The sequence below is a fragment of the Nipponia nippon genome, unplaced genomic scaffold (assembly GCF_047370975.1).
Source record: "Nipponia nippon isolate SJK-2023a ecotype South Korea unplaced genomic scaffold, ASM4737097v1 scaffold_1, whole genome shotgun sequence".
NCBI lineage: Eukaryota > Metazoa > Chordata > Aves > Pelecaniformes > Threskiornithidae > Nipponia > Nipponia nippon.
This window is the reverse complement of record NW_028262290.1, coordinates 72,303,026-72,322,266: the sequence shown is the minus strand read 5'-3', so window position 1 is coordinate 72,322,266 and position 19,241 is coordinate 72,303,026. Positions and strand designations below refer to the sequence as shown.

At 39.2% G+C, this 19,241-nt stretch overlaps 1 protein-coding gene across 2 annotated transcripts in view; it reads right to left on the bottom strand.

Moving 5' to 3' along the window:
* Positions 1 to 12,122: 12,122 nt before the first annotated feature.
* TMEM245 (transmembrane protein 245) overlaps positions 12,123 to 19,241 on the bottom strand; it is a 92,482-nt gene continuing 85,363 nt past the window's right edge. For both annotated transcript variants that reach the window (XM_087759618.1, XM_087759626.1), the window contains one exon: positions 12,123 to 19,142. In XM_087759618.1, the coding sequence (XP_087615744.1) occupies positions 19,097 to 19,142 (46 nt within the window). In that variant the 3' untranslated portion in view covers positions 12,123 to 19,096. The remainder of the gene's footprint in view (positions 19,143 to 19,241) is intronic.

The window sequence follows — 19,241 nt, the reverse complement described above, 5'->3', positions numbered from 1 at the left end:
TGGGAAATTTTTTGCATTTTCATTTTGTGCCATTTTCTTAATGGTTTCACTTCCTGCTTTAATTAAAACCTCATTTTGCAACATCAAAATTCTTTGCAAAATTATTGTCTTTTCTAAAGAACTGGAGCTCCTAGAAACAACATGGTCATCAGCACAGCTGCCAACAGCAATGTCAGAACCTGCTAAACATGAAGGTCTTGACAAGTTTCTGTTACGTAAGCTGCCAAGTAGATCTTCATTAGGAATTTAATTTTTAACTGTGCAGTCTCGCCACACTGTGAGATTGTTTATTCTTCCGTGAAAACAGATCTCGTGCTGAAAAGGGGGTATACTACACAACCAATGCTATAATGCTGTTGCTTTTTGGAGAAATGGCTATTATTTGAAGAGCAGCATCTGCTTTTCATGATGTTCTAACCTGTTCAGGAACCTACTAAGTGAATGTTCTAAAAATGGCAAGTTAAATGGACAGCTCCTACAGAATTCAATCATACTCTTGTACTTTTTTTCTTACATTCTCCTCCAACACAGACAGACATACTCTGAGATCTACCTACTTGACATTTATGCCAAGGATGTGTTCTACATCCCTTTTCCCTGCTACTTAAGCAACCTTGCTTGACACCATTGGGGGAACACTCTTTGGCTTAGGACTAAAAGCTTGAGACCTTCTCCCAAAAGCACACTTCCGATGGAGACAAGCAGGTCTGTTTTCTTCTAAAGCGGCCCAAACAAAGAGGGTTGCATCCAGCCCCTTTTTACCCAACTGTTAAGTGTTTGAACACCTGCCTCAGAGGGTTCAATATTCTACCTGAAGAGACTAAAAAATTAGTCTTTCCTCCTCACTGCTTCTTCCACCTAGAGCTGGGAAGGCAGTTTCCTTTCTCAGCTGATGCTCTTCTGTTGCACACTGAATATTTAAATAGCAATTAAATCAGAGTGAGCAGCAGTCTCTAGCCTAGTTCACTTACTTTATATGATGTTGCCACCAGAGCAGCAGCATGGTATTAGGATCCTCTTCCACACAGGCTGCTCTCAGGAAGAAGAGTAAACTGAACTTGCATCCCTGATGAATACTTAAGCCACCAGGCTCATTTACAAGGGGAAAAAAACCCATATATAATGCTGATATTGGCTGTGCTTTACAATACAATGGCAGTTACTTCTCTGTTGGGCCAAGAGCCCAAATTCAGACATACAGACAGGTCTACTGAGAGTATGTGCACTTGACAGAGGCAGAGGAACAACACCGAGTTACAGGTTTGGAAGAGCTCAGGTGCACGTCTGTTACTGAGCTGCTCAGATCTGCCAAGCTGATGGGCTTCTAAGCTCATCCAAGAACAGATTCTGAGGAACATGGTAATAAAAAACAGTAATCCTATAAACTTTAGCTGCCTTGAAGATTAAAATTAACTCAATAGTTCATCCTAGCAATTGTGATATTGGGCATATAGATCCCAGTTCCCTTTCCGGATCTGACCTTTAGCCTGTGCCTCTATTCTGTGTCTCTGCATGAACGTATACCAACACACAAATAACAGCTTCCCTTGCTTGTCAGTATCTTATACTTGTTGGCAAACAAAAGCAAAGGGTTGCCTGGAAAGGAAAAGAGGAATGAAACACAAAAGATAATTAACACCATCAGCAGTCAGAATGAGAGCCTGAACTTGCAAGCATCTGACAGAGCCTGAGGAAACCCTGATGCAGCAACACTGCCAGAACCATCAGCAGAGCCATGATTACTTTTTAGCCTTTCAGTGGGAAAAGGCAGCTGTAAATGCAATCTGCAGCAGGCAACAAAGGACGTTCAGTAGTTTACAACTGCCGTGAACATTAAACAAGCTCACAGAAGTTATGAGGGTGCCCCTTGTGCCAAAAGACAAATCCAGAACAGATCCAGAAGGGGGATGTCCACTTCCCACAGGCTGCCCCCGTTTCGCACCGCACCTCAACAGGGAAGCAGCCAGCCAGGGAACACGAGGCATCTAATGGCCCCACAGAGGAGCCAGCTGCCAAAGCACTTGGGTTTGCTTCCACTGATTTTTTATTTTTTTTTAAAAAAGGGGGGGGGGGGGCATTACACAAACCTGAAAAGGCTTTAATCAAAATAATCTAACTGAGAGCTAATTAGAAAATTAACTAGCTAATTAGTTCAGGCAGTGCAAGCAGCCGGGAGGGTGAGGAGTGCTCTGAGGCCTCACACCCCTCTCGGAGCAGGAGGGCCTGGATAGTGAGGGCCCGCCATGGGAAGGTGAGCTGCCCCTGTGCCACCTGTGGCCCCAGGGCCCGGGGAGGGGAGAAGAAGCGTGTCTCCTAACGCATGTCTCAGGGAGCCAGCAAACACCATTTAGGGACTTGGGGGTGTGAGAAGGGATTGTTTCGGGAGGCTTCATCCAGTTACACCTAAAGGGAGCCCTCAACCCCTGTAACCTGTCTACCCACATCACTCAGCTTCATCTTTACGCAAACCCACGTTATCTGCTGGAGAGGCAACATCCCAGGGAAAGCTGTTTCAGATAAAGCAGCTTTGGTGGTAGCAGGTACACATAGATGTAGCAGACACATGATGTATCTTGTATACAGGTGGAGCACATAGGAAACCAAAATCCCTGATCCCTTCCACCACTGCGCCACTGGCTTCCTCCATCTTCAAAGCAAACCACGCAGGGTGGGATTTTTCAAAATCACTCAGTACATTGCTTTGACTCTGATGCCACTGAAGTACCCGATTAAACTCCCACTGTTTGTAGTGAAAGCACAGTTCTATCAACACTGTTTATCCCACCCAGAATTTCCCACTACCTCATTTTATCTGTGAATAATAAACAATTATGAACAGCCTCCTACTTCTTAGCAGGCTGAGATGTGCAGTTAACAAGTTACCCAAACATCCTCATCTGGAAAGAAGTAAAAGAAAGAGAGCTGCCTGGCAGTAGGAATATCCATCTTTTTCCACGGAGGACTCCATGCATCAGCAAAAATGTTCTTATATTTTTTTTAGTAAAATACTTGGATTATGACGGAAAAAAGGTTTTAAAGATATGAATTGAAGTCCTGAGTCTTGCTCAAAATGTATGCAAACAGTACATGAAGGGAGTCAGTCTCTTCACAAAAATAGCACCAATGCCTCAGTATCACTTAACCGTGATAAAGAGGCTGCAGCCAGCACCAGTTTACCCAGTTCCTCTTCTGAACTGGATTTCATAGAGAGGAAAAAACAAAGCCAGCAAAAAAACAGTCGGCACCAGTAGGGCTTTCCTATACTTTTATCGACTCGGCAAAGCTACAGGGTCATTCTTGTGCACCCTAGAACATTATGGATTAGATTGCTCCTTCACTAAAGAGCAATTAATACTTGGAGGATAGGTGGACACTACATGTCACTCCAGAAAATGTACTGACTCTGGAAGAAAATGAAGCACCTAAGAAAGCCAGAAAACTTGACAGCATTTTCCAGCACCATGAGCAACAAATGTCACTGTTAAGAAAGATCAAGGGAAGGCATCATTTTTTTAAAAACAAGACAAAAAAAAAGCAGAATGTTTTCTCACTCAACATCACAGATACTTATTTGGAAAACATAAAAGTCAACAAGCTAACATCAGAGTAAAGCCACACAGAGCTGAAAAATTTATCTGGCTTCAGCATGACTCATGAACCCGTTTCCACTTCTAAATACCCAGTAAAATGCCTTTTTGCAACCACCATTTTTGTGTTACAGTAAAAAGATACATTAAAGGACAAAGATCAGTAGAATGCAAGAAGCTATCATGAAATTTCAGGTGCTGATCTCGCAGCTGCCAAGACAGCAGGCCTTGCTTATCTTTGCAGACAACTACAAATGCTTTAAGTACATGAGGGGGTCTGACTGAATGAAACATTCCCTATTTTAAGCATTCACATGATTTTGTGACAAAGGGATTGTTCTAGCCCCTGTTTTACATCCTTTACAACAGAGGCCATAGGATTTTTTCATTCAGAAACTCAGTTGTCCTAGACAGTGTAATGAATGGTTTTAAATCCTCAAGGATGATTAATACTTTCATCAGTGAGATTTTTTCCACTGGTTAATTAGTGTTAAAACGTGTGCCTTAGCTCTAGTCCAAATTTGTTTAGAATCAACTTCCAGCCATCTAATATTGACATTTTTTCCTCCCTGAAAGGAGGACCCTTTGATTTTTAAATTTGCTTTTCCTTAGAGTTTGATCAATCCACCATCCATAACCCCTTTCTTGGCTAAACTCCAAAGATGGAGTTTCTTTAATCTCTCATTAGAAAGAAAATTTGTCAGGCCCGAATCGCCCTTTTCTCTTGTTTCAGAACTTTTTCTACAATCCAACATCCTTTTCAATATGTGAGCCTCAGGACTAGCCCAATTATTTTCTCAGTTCTCCTGTAAATGTCATAGACCTCTGCCTGGTGCTATCTTTTTTACACATCCAAAGATCATATTTGTTTTAACCATCATCCAACACGAGGAATTTTCATTGTCAGATACCTAAGCTGAACCATAAATGTTTTAAGGAGGCATTGGCTTCCAAAATATAATCCTCATAACAGATGTATAATTCTGAATGCATCACCTCGCATTTGGCTCTATTGTTAAAATGAGACCAGTTTGACAAGTAACCGAGATTTCTCAGAAGGAATTTCTACCTGTCATTGCAAATGCTGACAGTTATTACATTTAACCTTCAAATAATTACAATTTTTCTTTCTATCTTGATATACATCAACAATATTGTGATAGACCAAGAACAGTTTTTCACAGGAACCTACTGCAATGCTTTCTAGAACAAGTATTCTCATTTATGCTTTTTACAGTCGCTTGACTAGTGTATAATCCATCTAGTTTTCATGTGTGTTACCAATTTCTTAATCTTGATGTTATTTTGACATGGTGTTTGTTAGGTCTCACAGGAGTCTACTAGGTCAACAAAATTCTTCATGGTCAATCAAAATGAAAGTATTTCCTTAGGCAAGACCTGCCATGTGCATGACTGCCCAGAAGACAGGAATCCCCTTTATCAAAGGATTATTTCAGTTTAGCCAAAGAATTATTTTTCATATTTTATTTAATTCATATGAACACTCAGAGCACTTCTGCTTTGAAAGATAGGACATAACTGTAGAAATAAGCTGCTGTACCTAGGAAGTCTTTGCTCCGTGACCATGGGTATGGTGGATTTTTCCCAGCTGGGAGAACTTAACCTCAGAATCATTTTCTGCAAATATTTATTCCTGAGAGATAAAGAGAGTATTGACATTTGAAAGTGCACAGGAAATTCTGATGTTCTTGAACAGGTACTGTGAAATTTCCATTTAGCTACTTAGTAACTACTAGTGCAAGGTAGTTCATTCTGACCAGAAAATTAAAAATATTAGAAGTTTTTGTCACCACAGACCATTCATTTATTCTCATAAGAGAGCAGCAGTGCTTTGAAGGCAAGCTTTTTAATGCTTGTAAAGCAGTGGTGATGGCAAGCAGAGAGTTCAAATTAATCGCCATCTCCATAGTTTTATTAGGAACACATAGGCATAAGGTTGACACTTTCTCAGATAAGTATGGCTAGGAAAACATATAGGACTTCATCAATTTGCAATAATTGGCAATACTCCAAAAGGAAAATGAAATTTATTTCATCCTTGAGACAAAAAAATCTTTAGTTTAAATCTCCACAAAGAAATTGGCTTTACAGTGTACAGGCAGCTTACGGTTTGTCAGGATGTACCGACAAATGGGAGCAGACTAACTACTGCTAGAATGATTGCAGTAGTACAGCAGTGACAGTCTAGCTGCAGCTATCTACTAACTGTATTTCATAAAGCAAAGAAATAACTCATTACATGTCAGTTACAGACCACTGAGAAGCATACAAGAAAATGTTTGACATTCCCAGTATATAAGCTTCTGAACTCCCTTGCCACTGTCTCAGTTCTTGAAAGTCTACAGCAAAAACAGCATTTGATGAAAGCCAGCAGTCTTGCTCTTGTAGATTATTAAAGAAAAAAAAAAATCTATCTAAAGATAATCTGACATTGCTGCCTCCTGATGGGGAGATATACTGGTTATAGGCTTTTACTCAGACGTCTGAACAATCTGAGCTGTGATTTTTGCCTGGTTGAATTGAAATGAGTAGAACTGAACTGTCTTGACCAACAAAAAGTTTCAGAACATCTCTCAGGGGAAGATGATTTTTTTAGGACCTTTCTTTGACAGGGATCTTAGCAACTGTTTTCTTTGATAAAAATCAGATCTAGATTCCCTTTCTGAATTGCACAGACTGTTTTTTTGAAACGCATCGCATTTAAGTAAAATCTTCTAACAGAAGCCCATGCCACATAGTCCTCTTGGAGCATCATACTGTTCTCACTGCAAGACCAATATCCCTGTTGTCACAAAATACTGCAGCAAACATAAAATAATGAAGTTACCCTTTAATTATCAATATCAATATTATTCAACTATTTTGTCCTATTTTTGGAGATCCACAGACTTGTAACTCGTATGTGGACACTGTTGGGGAACTGCTATGCCTCAACACCCATGGGACACGTGACATTTAGCCCATAAAGCCTTCCTGTCACCAGTCCAATGCCAAAATCCCTGGGATGGTTCTGGCTGGCAGGGCTGCCATCTCCTAACTTTGCCGTCATTAATTTGAGTTCTAATGCTAGTGAAGGTAGGTCTTTTCTTGAAAATGTCCCTAGTTCAATAAACCTTCCTGGATAAAGTCTCCCTTAGGTAGTACTTATAAGCATACACATCATTACAACTCATCGACTGTGGCATCTTAGAAAAGATGAATTATTTAAACTGCAGCGGGTAGTTGCCTCTGTTGGTAAAACACAGGAAGAAGAGAATTACATGGAAATACTTCTTTGCCGCAATGCTTCTTGTTAATCTGGTGATCATTAGCCTGTTTGTACCATTAGTTACTCCTTAATTTCCAAATCTCTATATCAAATGCTCTTAGCCTTCCAATCTGTAATCCCAGACTGGGGGCAGCAAGTTTAACTCTCCAGCATAAGGGTGAATGCCCCAAAAAACTGCTAGAGTTCAAACAAGCCAAAATTACCAAAGTATGCCTTTTCTAAACAAGCCCAATTACATTTACAGCCCTGACAATGAAGAGAATTTTGTTTCTTCGGAAACCTGAGGAACAAAGACTAAGATGCAAAACTTGCAACCTAACCTCTCTCCAGTTCTTAGAGCAAACACAGCGTGGAGTCAGCAACAGCAGCGCTGTAAAAAGGATGGGCTCAGTAGGGTCACGCAAAGGTTTTCAATTGAACTTTTTTTTCTTCCATTAAAAAAACAAAAAGGCCTTAAGTCAGGCCAGCCAAGATTATGTGTGTTTCCCTAAAACTTGTCAGACAACTTCAGCTGAAAGACACTTACCAACAAATTATGAAAGCACCAAAGTTTCTTACCAGTTTTATCACAGTGGTCTTTTCTCTGCTGTTCGTCTTCTTAAGTAAACAAAAGCAGGTGTTTGCTTGAGATAATTTTGGTTTTATTTGTTATTAATAAAAAATATCAGATTCTGGTAAGAAAGGCAAAATCGAAGCAGAGAGCCTGCTTTGGTTATCTAAGGCATAAGGATTTGATTCCACCTGTGAACCAAGAATGCAAGTGTGTGCACTATTCTAGGTCTACAAGGAAAAAAAACAAACAAAACCCACCCCACACAGCTGTTGGTACATACTTGGACCGCAGCTTTCACCTGCATGCATTGCAAATGTCTTCAGTGTTTAAAACCGAGTTACACTGAAGGGAGAAAGAACTAGCTGAGGGAATGGATGGAGTTTTTTATAGTTATTACTACAACACAAAGAATTGTGTAGAAACAGTGGAAGAGTCTAGCGTGCTTCATTTTGGTTGCGCATTGCAGAGGGGACTGATGCAGTATTCCTGCCAGGCGGACCATCAGCTCTATTGCACGTGGTCATGAACAGGGTTTTGGACGGGGTGACAGTGAGGGCAATGTCTCCACAAACAGTTTTCAGTACTTGTTGCTGCTTCCAGGCTTTTCCAGATACACAGCCTGGTCTCAGTGCTACTCGTGCGTATTCTTAGCTTCCCACTGCACTTTGGTGCTGTGCTCCTATCCTACACACCTATGCTCAAGCTTATTCTAGTCTTAGCATTGGGGAATATGGCACAAATTAAGAAGATAAAATAAGGAGCCTGGGAGACCAGTAAGGAAATTTGGGAAACAAATAAAAATTATATTCTTCCTTTGCTTCATGGCTCCCATCTTATCTCTTTCTCTGCTTTTCTCTGCTCCAAGGCAGCAGAAACCTATGCAACACATTACAAGACAGAGCTCTGGAAGACCTAGAACAGTGGGGGGGTTGTTTGCTTCAGACAGACAGTTTAAGCCCTACACGAGGCTATGCACTCCACTGCAGCCACCAAATCAGTAACCCTTGTGGCAGGTTGTGACTTTCAGAAATACACCCCTCTTTAATTGAGCAGAGCCATGAATTAGCTGTTTCGTACCGTTGCGCACCTGCTAAATACATTTCTTGTCTCTTCCTTAAACTATCTTGTATCCACCAACTTGACCAAGATGCTTGCAAGTGTGCATGCGCAGAACTTCAGGGAAGTGGAATTGGATCCTCAAAGAAGTCAACAGGGTCCACCACAGTACAAATAATGGCAGCATTACTATAACTTCAAAGATTACCACATGTAAAGAAAAAAAAAAAAAGGAACTACTTGCTGTGATGTGAAACATGAACATCCTTATGAAAAGTAATTAGCATGGAGTAGTTTCTGATTTGGGATGGCAGAAGAAAGCTATTAATTGTTTGATACAAAGCTATATGAAAGGATTTAAACATCCTTCAGTCAAAGGTAAGAATAAACAATGTTTCATATGGAAGCTAAATTCTTTTCACATTTGGTATGTTAGGATTACATTATATATTTCAGTTGCAGCATGAAATTTTATATGGCAGCATGAGATACCAACTCAGTGTTTTCCTGAACTGCTTTCATTCTTCATACTATCTTGTTATCATTCATTGTGTGTTTGGATTTATGTCACCTAGATGTACTTGAATGTCTAGGGCATTTTTTTCTCAAAATGCCAATTGCTATTTTTATGAGTGGTAAAGCCTAAAGACTGCAATTACCTTGTGAACAAGGGACTTCAATGTTCACAAGATTTTAAAAAAAAAAATCCTACCAACTATTACTTTTCAGTGCTGTTTAATTAAAAAGCAAAACTTAAGTGTATCACTACAGTCTTCTGAAGCAGTAAGAATAAAAGCAGTTGAAAGGAATCTTTGGAAAATTTACCAGGGTTCAGTGAAAGTTTCAATCTGATTTTTCAAATGGAAGGCATTGGCTGGGTCTATTCACTGTCTAGGAAAAGATACTCCAACCTTACAAAGCAAACATCTTCACAGCTAATTGTCCAGACCGGAAGCTTCATAAAACTGTCTCTTACCATCATCGATCTACTCAAAATAAATGTACCTGAACCATATTGCCTTGAGTGTACCAACACATAAACGTCCATGGTGTCACGTCCCACCTGGGGAGGAGTGACTAAGATTCGCAAATCCTCTCAGTGTGGATTAAGGTGGGCCAACACTCAAGATCCGCACACAAACATCAGCTTCAGTAGAAAGCTTTTATAGAGACAGAGATGGAGTACAAATATTCGATACTCGCCAACCCTCTCATGATTATACCTACCCCAGCTATGAAGCTAAGCTATGTGGCTTTATGGAAAAATTGAGGTAGGCCGTGCAGTACTCCTAACTACAATTTATCAACTTTGATGACTTAATTACCTTAGAAGTGAAAAAGAGAGAGGGGGGGAGAGAGAGAGGGAAGAGGAGGAGAATCACCAGCCCTGGATCGAGCGCTGGACCTGCCAACGGGGGTATTCGGTGGAGAGAGCCCCCGGGAGAGAGCCAGAGTCCCTATTTACAGATTTCAGCCTCTGGACTTCTGGAACCTTCTCTCGTCCCAGTTCCAGGCGTGGTAGAGATACCAGTCGAATTAAGAGGGGCGACCAGTCAGACCAAGAGGAGCGATACCCAGGCAGTAGGTGTGTGTGGGAGGCGGGCGGTGTAAGGCTTCACAGCCCGCGGGGATGGGGCCGAGGCCAGGCCGCCCTGTCTCCACAGGCCTCCCTCCCTCCCTCCCTGCCCCTCACGCCAGGGCACCCTCCGGTCCTGGGTGCTACTGACCGCCGCTCTGCATTCCCGTTTTAGCACCCAGGCCGTTTGAGACATCTTGTTTTGCACTAGCAGTTCTCTACACGTGGACACACAAGATAGTGCATTTTGATATAGGCAGACGTGGCGTTTAGTACAGCAGTCGTTCGCTCTGGCCTCACTGAACAGGGAAAGGAAAGTCACGTGTCACGCTCAGCTTGAAATATTTTGAAAAATAGATTAAAAACCAACCTAAGATAAAATTTTGTTCCAATTTATAACACATACAACAAAAATTATTTCAGAATGGATGAAAAAAATGCAATGTATGGTAAAGGCTGCTCTTCCAGTTTTAGTTCTCACCAGTCCCAAAAAACCAACACATTTATCTTGCAAGTAGCAACCAGCTACTTGCCACAGATTTCTGCTCATATTTTAATTAAATGCTAACAGATGAAACCATCTGATGGAGGGGATTTTACCCCAGCAATTAATTTTTAATGCTAAACAAATTGCAACAAGCAGAACTGAGGAGGGAATGGAGAAGGTGTAAGGCCTTCAGAGGCTTGCATGTAGTCAGTGCACGTCCTCCTCAAAAGCGACAGAGGCGTTGTAAAGAACGCTGTGGTCCCAAGCAGGCAAAGCTGACTGTTCTGAGGTTAAAAGACAGTTGTTTGTTGTTTTTTTTTTTTAAAAAAAGGCCATCAGTATGAGAGAGAAATTAATCTTCAAGGAAATCTGCTACAGTATAAATTACTATACCAGAAAATCGTTGCTTAGATTAACAAGCCAATTGAATTCTCCAAAGAATAAATTTGTAGTTTGGAAGTGATGATGACTTCTTACAATAAAACAATTATCTTTTAAATTATATCTCTAGTCAAGCTCAACATACATCAGTAACATATTTCTTTCACCACATTTTTTGCCTATGTATCTTCCTGATAACTCTTTCATATTCTCTATCCTCCCACCCCCAAAATATTAATGAACTATATTGGATGTATACATCTAACTACGTGGAAGGAACAGTTGAGACTGAGCAAATAGGCTGCTTCACTGGTGCTACATCATTATAAAGCTTTATCTGCTATGGGTGGTGAACAGAACTATTTATTTTCTCTTAATAAAAACAAACACTGCATCTGCACATTAAAACCACTAAAAAACCCAAATGAGAGCTAAGGAGTTCTCACAGAAGTGTATGTGCTTTGGGCTGCCTGATTACAAATGCATTTGTCTTGGTTCCAACTTAAAAGGAATTCTGAGCATCTTGGAAGACTTGCCCCAATTTTCAAAAAAATTGTTACTAGCATCAATTGCTAAAAACCCCTACCTTCTATGCACTAAACTAAACAAGGTCTGATCCCTTCAGAGAACTAAAGAGATACAAGCTAAAATTGTTCTCTATGAATTACTTCAAGGCAATGAGTTTGGTCACAGAACAGTGACAGGGATGAAAAGTGGAACATAAGCCATATCTCTTTTTAAAAGGTGTGAGCAGTCATGCAGGGAGGATTTGATCACTTTTGCTTTATAGTCAATAGAGTGATCTAAAATTATGCTTAGACACTGAACAACCATTTCCATTTCAGAGAGTGAGCCATAATGGAAGTAACTTGAATTGCCTACAGCTGCTGAACGTAAGCTTTTGTAGGGCCTGGACGCGTGGTTGTGTTACTGCAGGCGGTGTAGCAAGTCGCCAAATGTCAGCTGAACCATAGTTACTGTTGAGGCACATGTCCTTCCTTGCCCCGCGGAAAACGTGTAGGAAAGAAGAAAAGTACAGTTTCTCTCAGTGAAATGCAGTTATGCTCAGGGACTGCAGATCCACTGCCATATTTGTACTTCGTCTCCAGTAAACCTGTTATTTCACCAGATTAACCGCCGCCTTTGTGGCTCATTCCAAAGATCCCATCATTCAAATCCAACTCAAGTTTTCTTTACATGAACAGCATTTTATTTCAAAATATAATAACCATTCTGTGCTTACAAAGGACTGCAGTGTGGATACAATATTAAGTTAAAAGCTTCTTAAACCTGCTACAAAAAACTTTTTATTAGGAAAAGGACTGATGCATACAATCAAAATTATTTTGTTTAAATACCTCTGCAGTCTACACGACTACTTCTCAATCTTAACTCACACGTTTTGTTCTGCCACAGATGGACACAGGGGTATATTTTCAATATTATACATGCAAAACCAGGTACTGTACCAAAACCAATTATGGTAACATTACTTTTGAACGTAGTTCCATTCTGAGGATGTATCACATGTACATTTACAGGCAAAATTTGTGTGAACAGACAATAGAAGTTATTGCTCCAAATCCCCACAGGTTCTGGGTAGGAATGCACGCTTTAGAACAACCCACGCTCTGTAATGCAAAAGATCTGCTGTTAGGTTTGAGTAGGGTCTAGCCAATCTTAGGACCCGATGTAAAAAGTTTCTTTGGATTTAGTTTGGTGAAATTTACCGAAGAGAAAAAAAACAAACAACTTCCCTAGTCTTCCGACCAAAACATTAAACACTAGTTAACATATATATATATATATGTATATAGGTAAACACCTAACTATCAGTATAAGAAGTTGGTTTCCAACCATCAATGAAACATAGAAAACTTGTTTTTAAAGGTAACAATCTGAACAAATTGTATTCTTGCAGAATATACCAGTGATGACACTGGAAACTGAAAACATTGATATACAGAGCGAGTAAGTTATAAACAACACAAAAAATATTTTTTACTGATACTTCTTGAAAAAGCTTCAGTTTTGGGCTGAGACTGGCAGAAAGGAGGCTAAAAATTTGCATTTTGTTTTTTCCAACCTTATGGCCTGGATGTCAGTTCTTAAGCTTAATGAACTTTTGTTCTGTGGCTACTTTGTAGCTTTGTGATGCCTCTTACATTTAATCTACATCAATACTATGAAAAGTTACTCTGACTTTAGGTCCTCATTGGATCATTGTATACAACAGTCAAGTGGCAAAAAGTGAGGCTAGGAAAAGAAAGCAACATTTTTGCTTTAAAACCATCATGCTGAAAATTCTTCAGATACATACCTGGATGCTAGAGCACTCACTGCCTTTATTAGCTTGCAAATGCATCCTGCTGCAAGCAAATATGCCCTGCTCCTAACTCAAACCTAGCTTTGGTATTGCTACATAGTGCTATATTCAAAGAATAATTTCTACTTCAATGCAACATGAATTATGTTTGTCCAAGTCCATCCATATGCAGAGCACATGAAGGATGCATTTACTTGCCAATTAGCAATTCCTTCCTGAATTGGACATACTATTTCAATATGCACATTCAAAGCATGCCCTTCAGGTCCTGGAATTGATCCCAAAAGAGGATGAAGCAATACACTCATGTACTAAACCAGATTCAAAACAAGGTACCAGATGAGGTGTGGAAGAGGTTAAGAGACAGGGGAATTGAAGACATATTTCATGACCTATTAATTTTGGCAGCTATTTAGTGGATGTGTGCAAATACTTCCAGGAACAGTAAACTCTTAGCAATGGATTACTAGATGGAAGAACAGCTTTTCCCAACTTTATATTAACTACCACAAAACAGTTCTAGTCACCCTACCAGGATTTGCTTGGCTCTTCCCCGACGTTTATCAAGTAAACATTAATTCTAGAAAATGTTGCTTGTTTTCACTATATACAGGCACTATTTTGTCCTCAGATATCTTTAAAAAAAAAAAAAAGGACAAAATTTCAGTTAAAGTCTGAATAGGACAGACACTGCTCATATTTATATAATGCTGCATATCAATATATACATTTACAAACCCAATGTAGAATCCCTGAATATGCTCATCACTTCTGGCATTTTTTCTGGTTTCAAAATACCAAGTTCATTTTCCACATTGCAAGTTGGTTTTGGTTTGGTTTTTTTGTTGTTTTTTTTTTTTTTTAAATTTCCAATTTTATCACTTAAAAGCAATTTTAGAGAATTTCACCATTAAGGTGTTTCCTAAAAGTGACAAATAAACAGCATTGGGTTAAAGATTAAGCCTCCTTAACATTTGTTAAGAGTTTTAGGCAATTCTAGTTTTGTATAAATAGAAATAAGAAGGGGAATGCCAAGTATGCTTCACCAAAAGGCGTAAGAAATAATAATAAGAAAAAACCCTTTGAAATACAAGCCAAGATAGAGTTTATAAAGATGATGCATCCATGGATTTCAGAGATGCCAGCTGTCACTCAGTAACGATCATTTAATTGGGAAACTAACTTTCTCTTGTAAAATTGCAAACTTCAAGGCAAGCAACTGCATCTCTAGAAGAATGCTATCTCCATTATTAAATATAATGAATACTAACTCCAATCCCAATAGCTTTCAGCACCTTCCGAAGCAAGCTGTAGCTGTTTCCAGAGTTACCATCCACAAAGGTGGTACTATCTGCAGTGACGAACTTAAGCCAATATAATATGAACACAATGTTTGAATAAAGGTAATTGCAGGAGCACCTTCTACCACTGATGCAAAGCCACAGAGTCTCAGCAGAATAATGGTATTTGCCCATCCTTAGCATATCAGGTTTGTGGGAAAGGCAGCACTCTTTGCAGTATTCTGTCACCAGTGCTAGGGATTAGCAACGTAGCAATTCTGCTGCTGCTTTTACTGGGGAACAATTTTATCCAGTTTTGTATTTTCAGGCTTTCTGAAAAACAATATTTAACATTGCAGCCATACACTTGTTTCAGAAGTTACACTGATACCCACAATGTATAATACTGGAGACAGCATCCAATTTTCCCTACACAATGTTTTTTTATTATTTTATTTAAATAAGCAGATTATGGATCTCCTAATCCAATAATCACTGACAAAATACACATACCTTCCTCCCCAAAGTCTTGAAGAGAAGCCACATAGTCCTTGAAATCAGAAAAGCCTAAACATGCCCTAGATGAGCTGCAAATACATACCATTGCACGTGGAAATATCTGACTGCTGTCTCCATTATTAGATAGGTGGGTATCAACTTAATTTCTGAAAAATGTGTAGCGTATATATGACTATAATGTTAAATTTTTTTTGTTTTTTAAAAGCAGTCTTTCAAAATAAGTCATTACTGCTCCCAGCTGGTCACGGTGCATCTGCGCTGAAAGTCACCATATTGTAGTAAGGCTGGCAAAATGAATGTGTGCCAGATTCTCGCCCACTGCAGTTTGTTGCTTCATGTACTCAATTAAGCCAGTATTTACAGTGACCTGAAGTTAACATGCTGGGCTGTAAACCGGCACACACTCATTTCTGCTAGCTCTGCTACAGCACAGTAATGTTCGGCTAAGGTACAGGAAGGTGAGGAAGGGCTAACTTAGTGCAAAAAACCAGTTCCTACCAGCCCTTTGGCACTACACTTATTTGCAACAAGCCTGATTTGCTAGAAGAGAATGATAAAAACCAGCACAGTTTATTTTACAGTATCATGAGACCACATTGTCTTGGTTTACTACAAGCATTCCCTTCTGAGTTCTAAATTGTTTTTGTTCAAACGGAATACTAAATGTACTAAATACAAGTAAATACCTGCTCGTGGAATGACTGTTTACAGTAAAGCTAAAGACCATCAACTTCTTGCCTGTAAGCGTTACGAAAAAGATGGTCTCTCCTAAGAAAACTAGTTTAATGCCACTACAGAAAAGGGCGTGCGAGGAGTTTCCCCTCCCCTCCCCACCCACAAGCCATCTATAAGCTTGTCCCACGCAGCTGCTGCTTGCTTTTGCAGATGAGGCAACATAACCAGGAACTGGCACGTTACAATGACCAGAAGTCAAAATGACCAGTTTGATTATTTTCACATTAATAAGAGATTGATCTAAACTAAACTGTTCTCGAAGAGGCTGAGTCTTTTCAGAAAAGAATATGGATTGTTAAATATGCAAGGACAAGTTTTTCTATTTCTACTGGTAATTAGACACTAAAGACAAACCTTAAATAATCAAGATATGCTTTTTCATAAGGTGGTGTTTTGTTTTGTTGTTTTCTTAAACATGGCAAAATTCAGTGAATATTTCATATTCTAAGAAGGTATTATTGGAAGGGGGTTTTTTTGTTTCTTTTTGGCAGTATACTGTTACTGTACCACCTCTGAATCATACAACTGGTTCCTCAATCAGGCATGGCACATAGCATGAGCTCCTTAAGCTACATTTACTGAGAAAGACTGCACCACGGATCGTTCTTCATGGCAAGGCTCATTACGAAGCCTCATTTAAAAGCAGGGCCAACTAACATGACTACATCAGATATGAATTCTCTGTACAAAATGATTTCATGTTGGCAAAGGAACATTTCAAAATAGCAACATATCTCCTCAGCTGATTTTACTGATTTGCAGTTATTGAAGATAACTGTGTTTGAAATACCATTTTAATCTTCACAGCAGAGACCCTTTGATCTAAGGAGGTCGGATGAAGGGGGAGGGAGAAGAGGAAAACTTAAAAACAAATAAAAGAATGCTTTACAATGACTCTTTAAAATGACTATATTGAGTACTACAGGAATCTGAAAGATTGTCTCAGAAATAACTGGGATAGCAAATGTGAACAATAGAAATGTCTTGATCAGTGAGTAAAGAGGAGCAATGGAAAACTGGAAATACATTAAAGATGCGTATTTCTTGCTAGTAATCTTCTTTAAGTGCTGTCTACAAGAAGCTATAATGAGAACACAACATTTCAGTGCAAAATTCTGAATAAAAAAAAGTAATATAATGAAGTTTCCCAAGTATCATGGTGGTCTCATTCAAGCTGGTTAGAGTGTTGGGGGAATACTTAGGGACAGCCTCAGGTTCTTTGTCATCCTCCACCCCAGCCAGCAACAATTACAAAAATGTGTTTCATTAAAGATGTTATGTGATCCACAAAACCAAGAAAATGGAAACACAGGACAGTTACTTAATTAAAGCAATACATCCTTCCTATTCAGTTAGTTGGAACTGACGTGTAGGTCTTTCAGAATTTAAAATATTTAAATGGGATATTTCCGTATTTCAATGAACTTGAGTCAAACCACTGAATTAAGCCTGAGTCTGTCCTCCAAACACATACCTGCGAGTTTGCAAGTGCAAAACCAGCATGCTTGAACCTCCCCCATTTAAGCATAAAATCTAACCAGTAAAATTGCAGCAGCTAATTTCAAGAATCCAAGGAGTAGGCTAGTTGCGTCTTAATAGGCAACCTGTTTATTGCAAACCTATACCAGGACTTTCTTGCTAAGTATCAGAATACTTTCCAATCACTTTCTATGGCAATGTAGTTTTAGAAACAATGTAAAAATACATGCAACGTCATGAAAATAGGAGCCTTCCAAATCTATCAGCACTTCTGCAACTCAAGTAAAACAAACATCTAAGTTACCGAGAGCTGTCTGTACATAAATCTTAAATATCCTTATCCCCAGATAAGAACAGATTTTTGTTCCAACAGTTACATCACCATCAACAATAAACGCAAGGCGTGCCTGTATTTTGTATAACTCATTATCAACGAAACTCTGAAATAAATTCAAGAGAAGTTACTAGAAACTGAAAGGTGGCTCTTTGGTTAAGCATGTGCATCTGCTACTTTGTACCTAGGGCCTCACTGTATTTGTGGAAAAGCTGTTCAAGTATGAAATTTCTACCAACCCCCCCACTTCCTATTTATAAAAAGGATCCATTTATAAAGATCCATTGTGTGAAAATATTTCAACAATCAATACAAAAGGCCTTAATTGTCAACAAAACTGCAATTTAAACAAAATTACGTAGGGAAGAAAAGCACTAGAGTAGTTTGATACTGTGACCTAGGCAACACACCATTTCAGAAACCTTAAGAACAATTTATTATTAAGATATCTCTTAATATATAAGATATATCTTATATGTTATTAAGATATTTGGCCAGAGGCTTACAGGGGGAAAAAAACAAACTAAAACGGATCTCTCCCTTTCCTCTTTGGAAATAAACTTAAATTTGTTTGAAAAGTTAACTGAACTAGCCACAGCATTTGAAAACCAACCTTAAACAATCCCCATTCAACTTCTTCCTATTACTGGAAGCAGACGTTACAATCGTACATTACCTCTGCCTGAAAACACTTAAGGCCTTTGATTAAATTTGGTTGACAAGATGACTCCACTGGGATGGTGGGTAAACAGCAAAATACTATCAGATTTCACTGCACGTGAGGGCAAGATTTAAACTACGTAAACAAGTCCTCCTATTCCAATATGAGGAAAGCCCACGTTTAACAATTGCATGCCTACTAATTTTAGGAAGATATTAGAAATACCAGTCTCCAACAACATTAAATTGTAGTGTGTATAAGAGGATAACATATAGGTGTTATTGTAAGTTACAGATGACGGTCAAAGCCTCTAAAGAAATACTTTGAGGAGCAGCAAATAATTATATTCTACTTTCACTTAACAATGAGTGGTTTACACCTTTTTTTTGCCACCAGATTAACTGAAAATAAATATTTTGGAATTAGCTTTCTTTAAAGCTATTACAATTTAATAACACAAATAACCCAATAAATAACAGCCAAGTTAGTCATTTCAGCAGATAAGATAATGACTCCAGTGGATATACCTGTCCTCTTAACCATTCTTTTTAGGAAGGCAGAAGGTCTTCAAAGTCTTCAAACAAGGCAGTTGAACTGTGTGTTATTATGCAAAGCCATGGGAAGTAGACATTCTCTCTTGAAGAGGCAAAGTGCACAATAATCTAAGGCCAGCAGATGTTCGAGAAGTGGTTTCTCCTAAAAACCCAAGCTATGCTTCCCTGTGAGCTGCCCCTAGGCACAGCTGGAAAAGGACAGAAGGCCATGGCTGTTGTGAACTCAAGACAGAAGACAGCAATTCTCTCACGTTGAATAGGCGCAGCACAGCACCTTCATCACTCTGCAGACATTTTCATCTCCTCAGGACTCTCTCTAGATGACCTGGGGGGCAAGGGGGGAGGAAAAAAAAAGTAAGACTCAAATCTGTTGAGTAATTACAGATATCTAGTTTTCTACAAATGAAACGGGAAACAAACACAC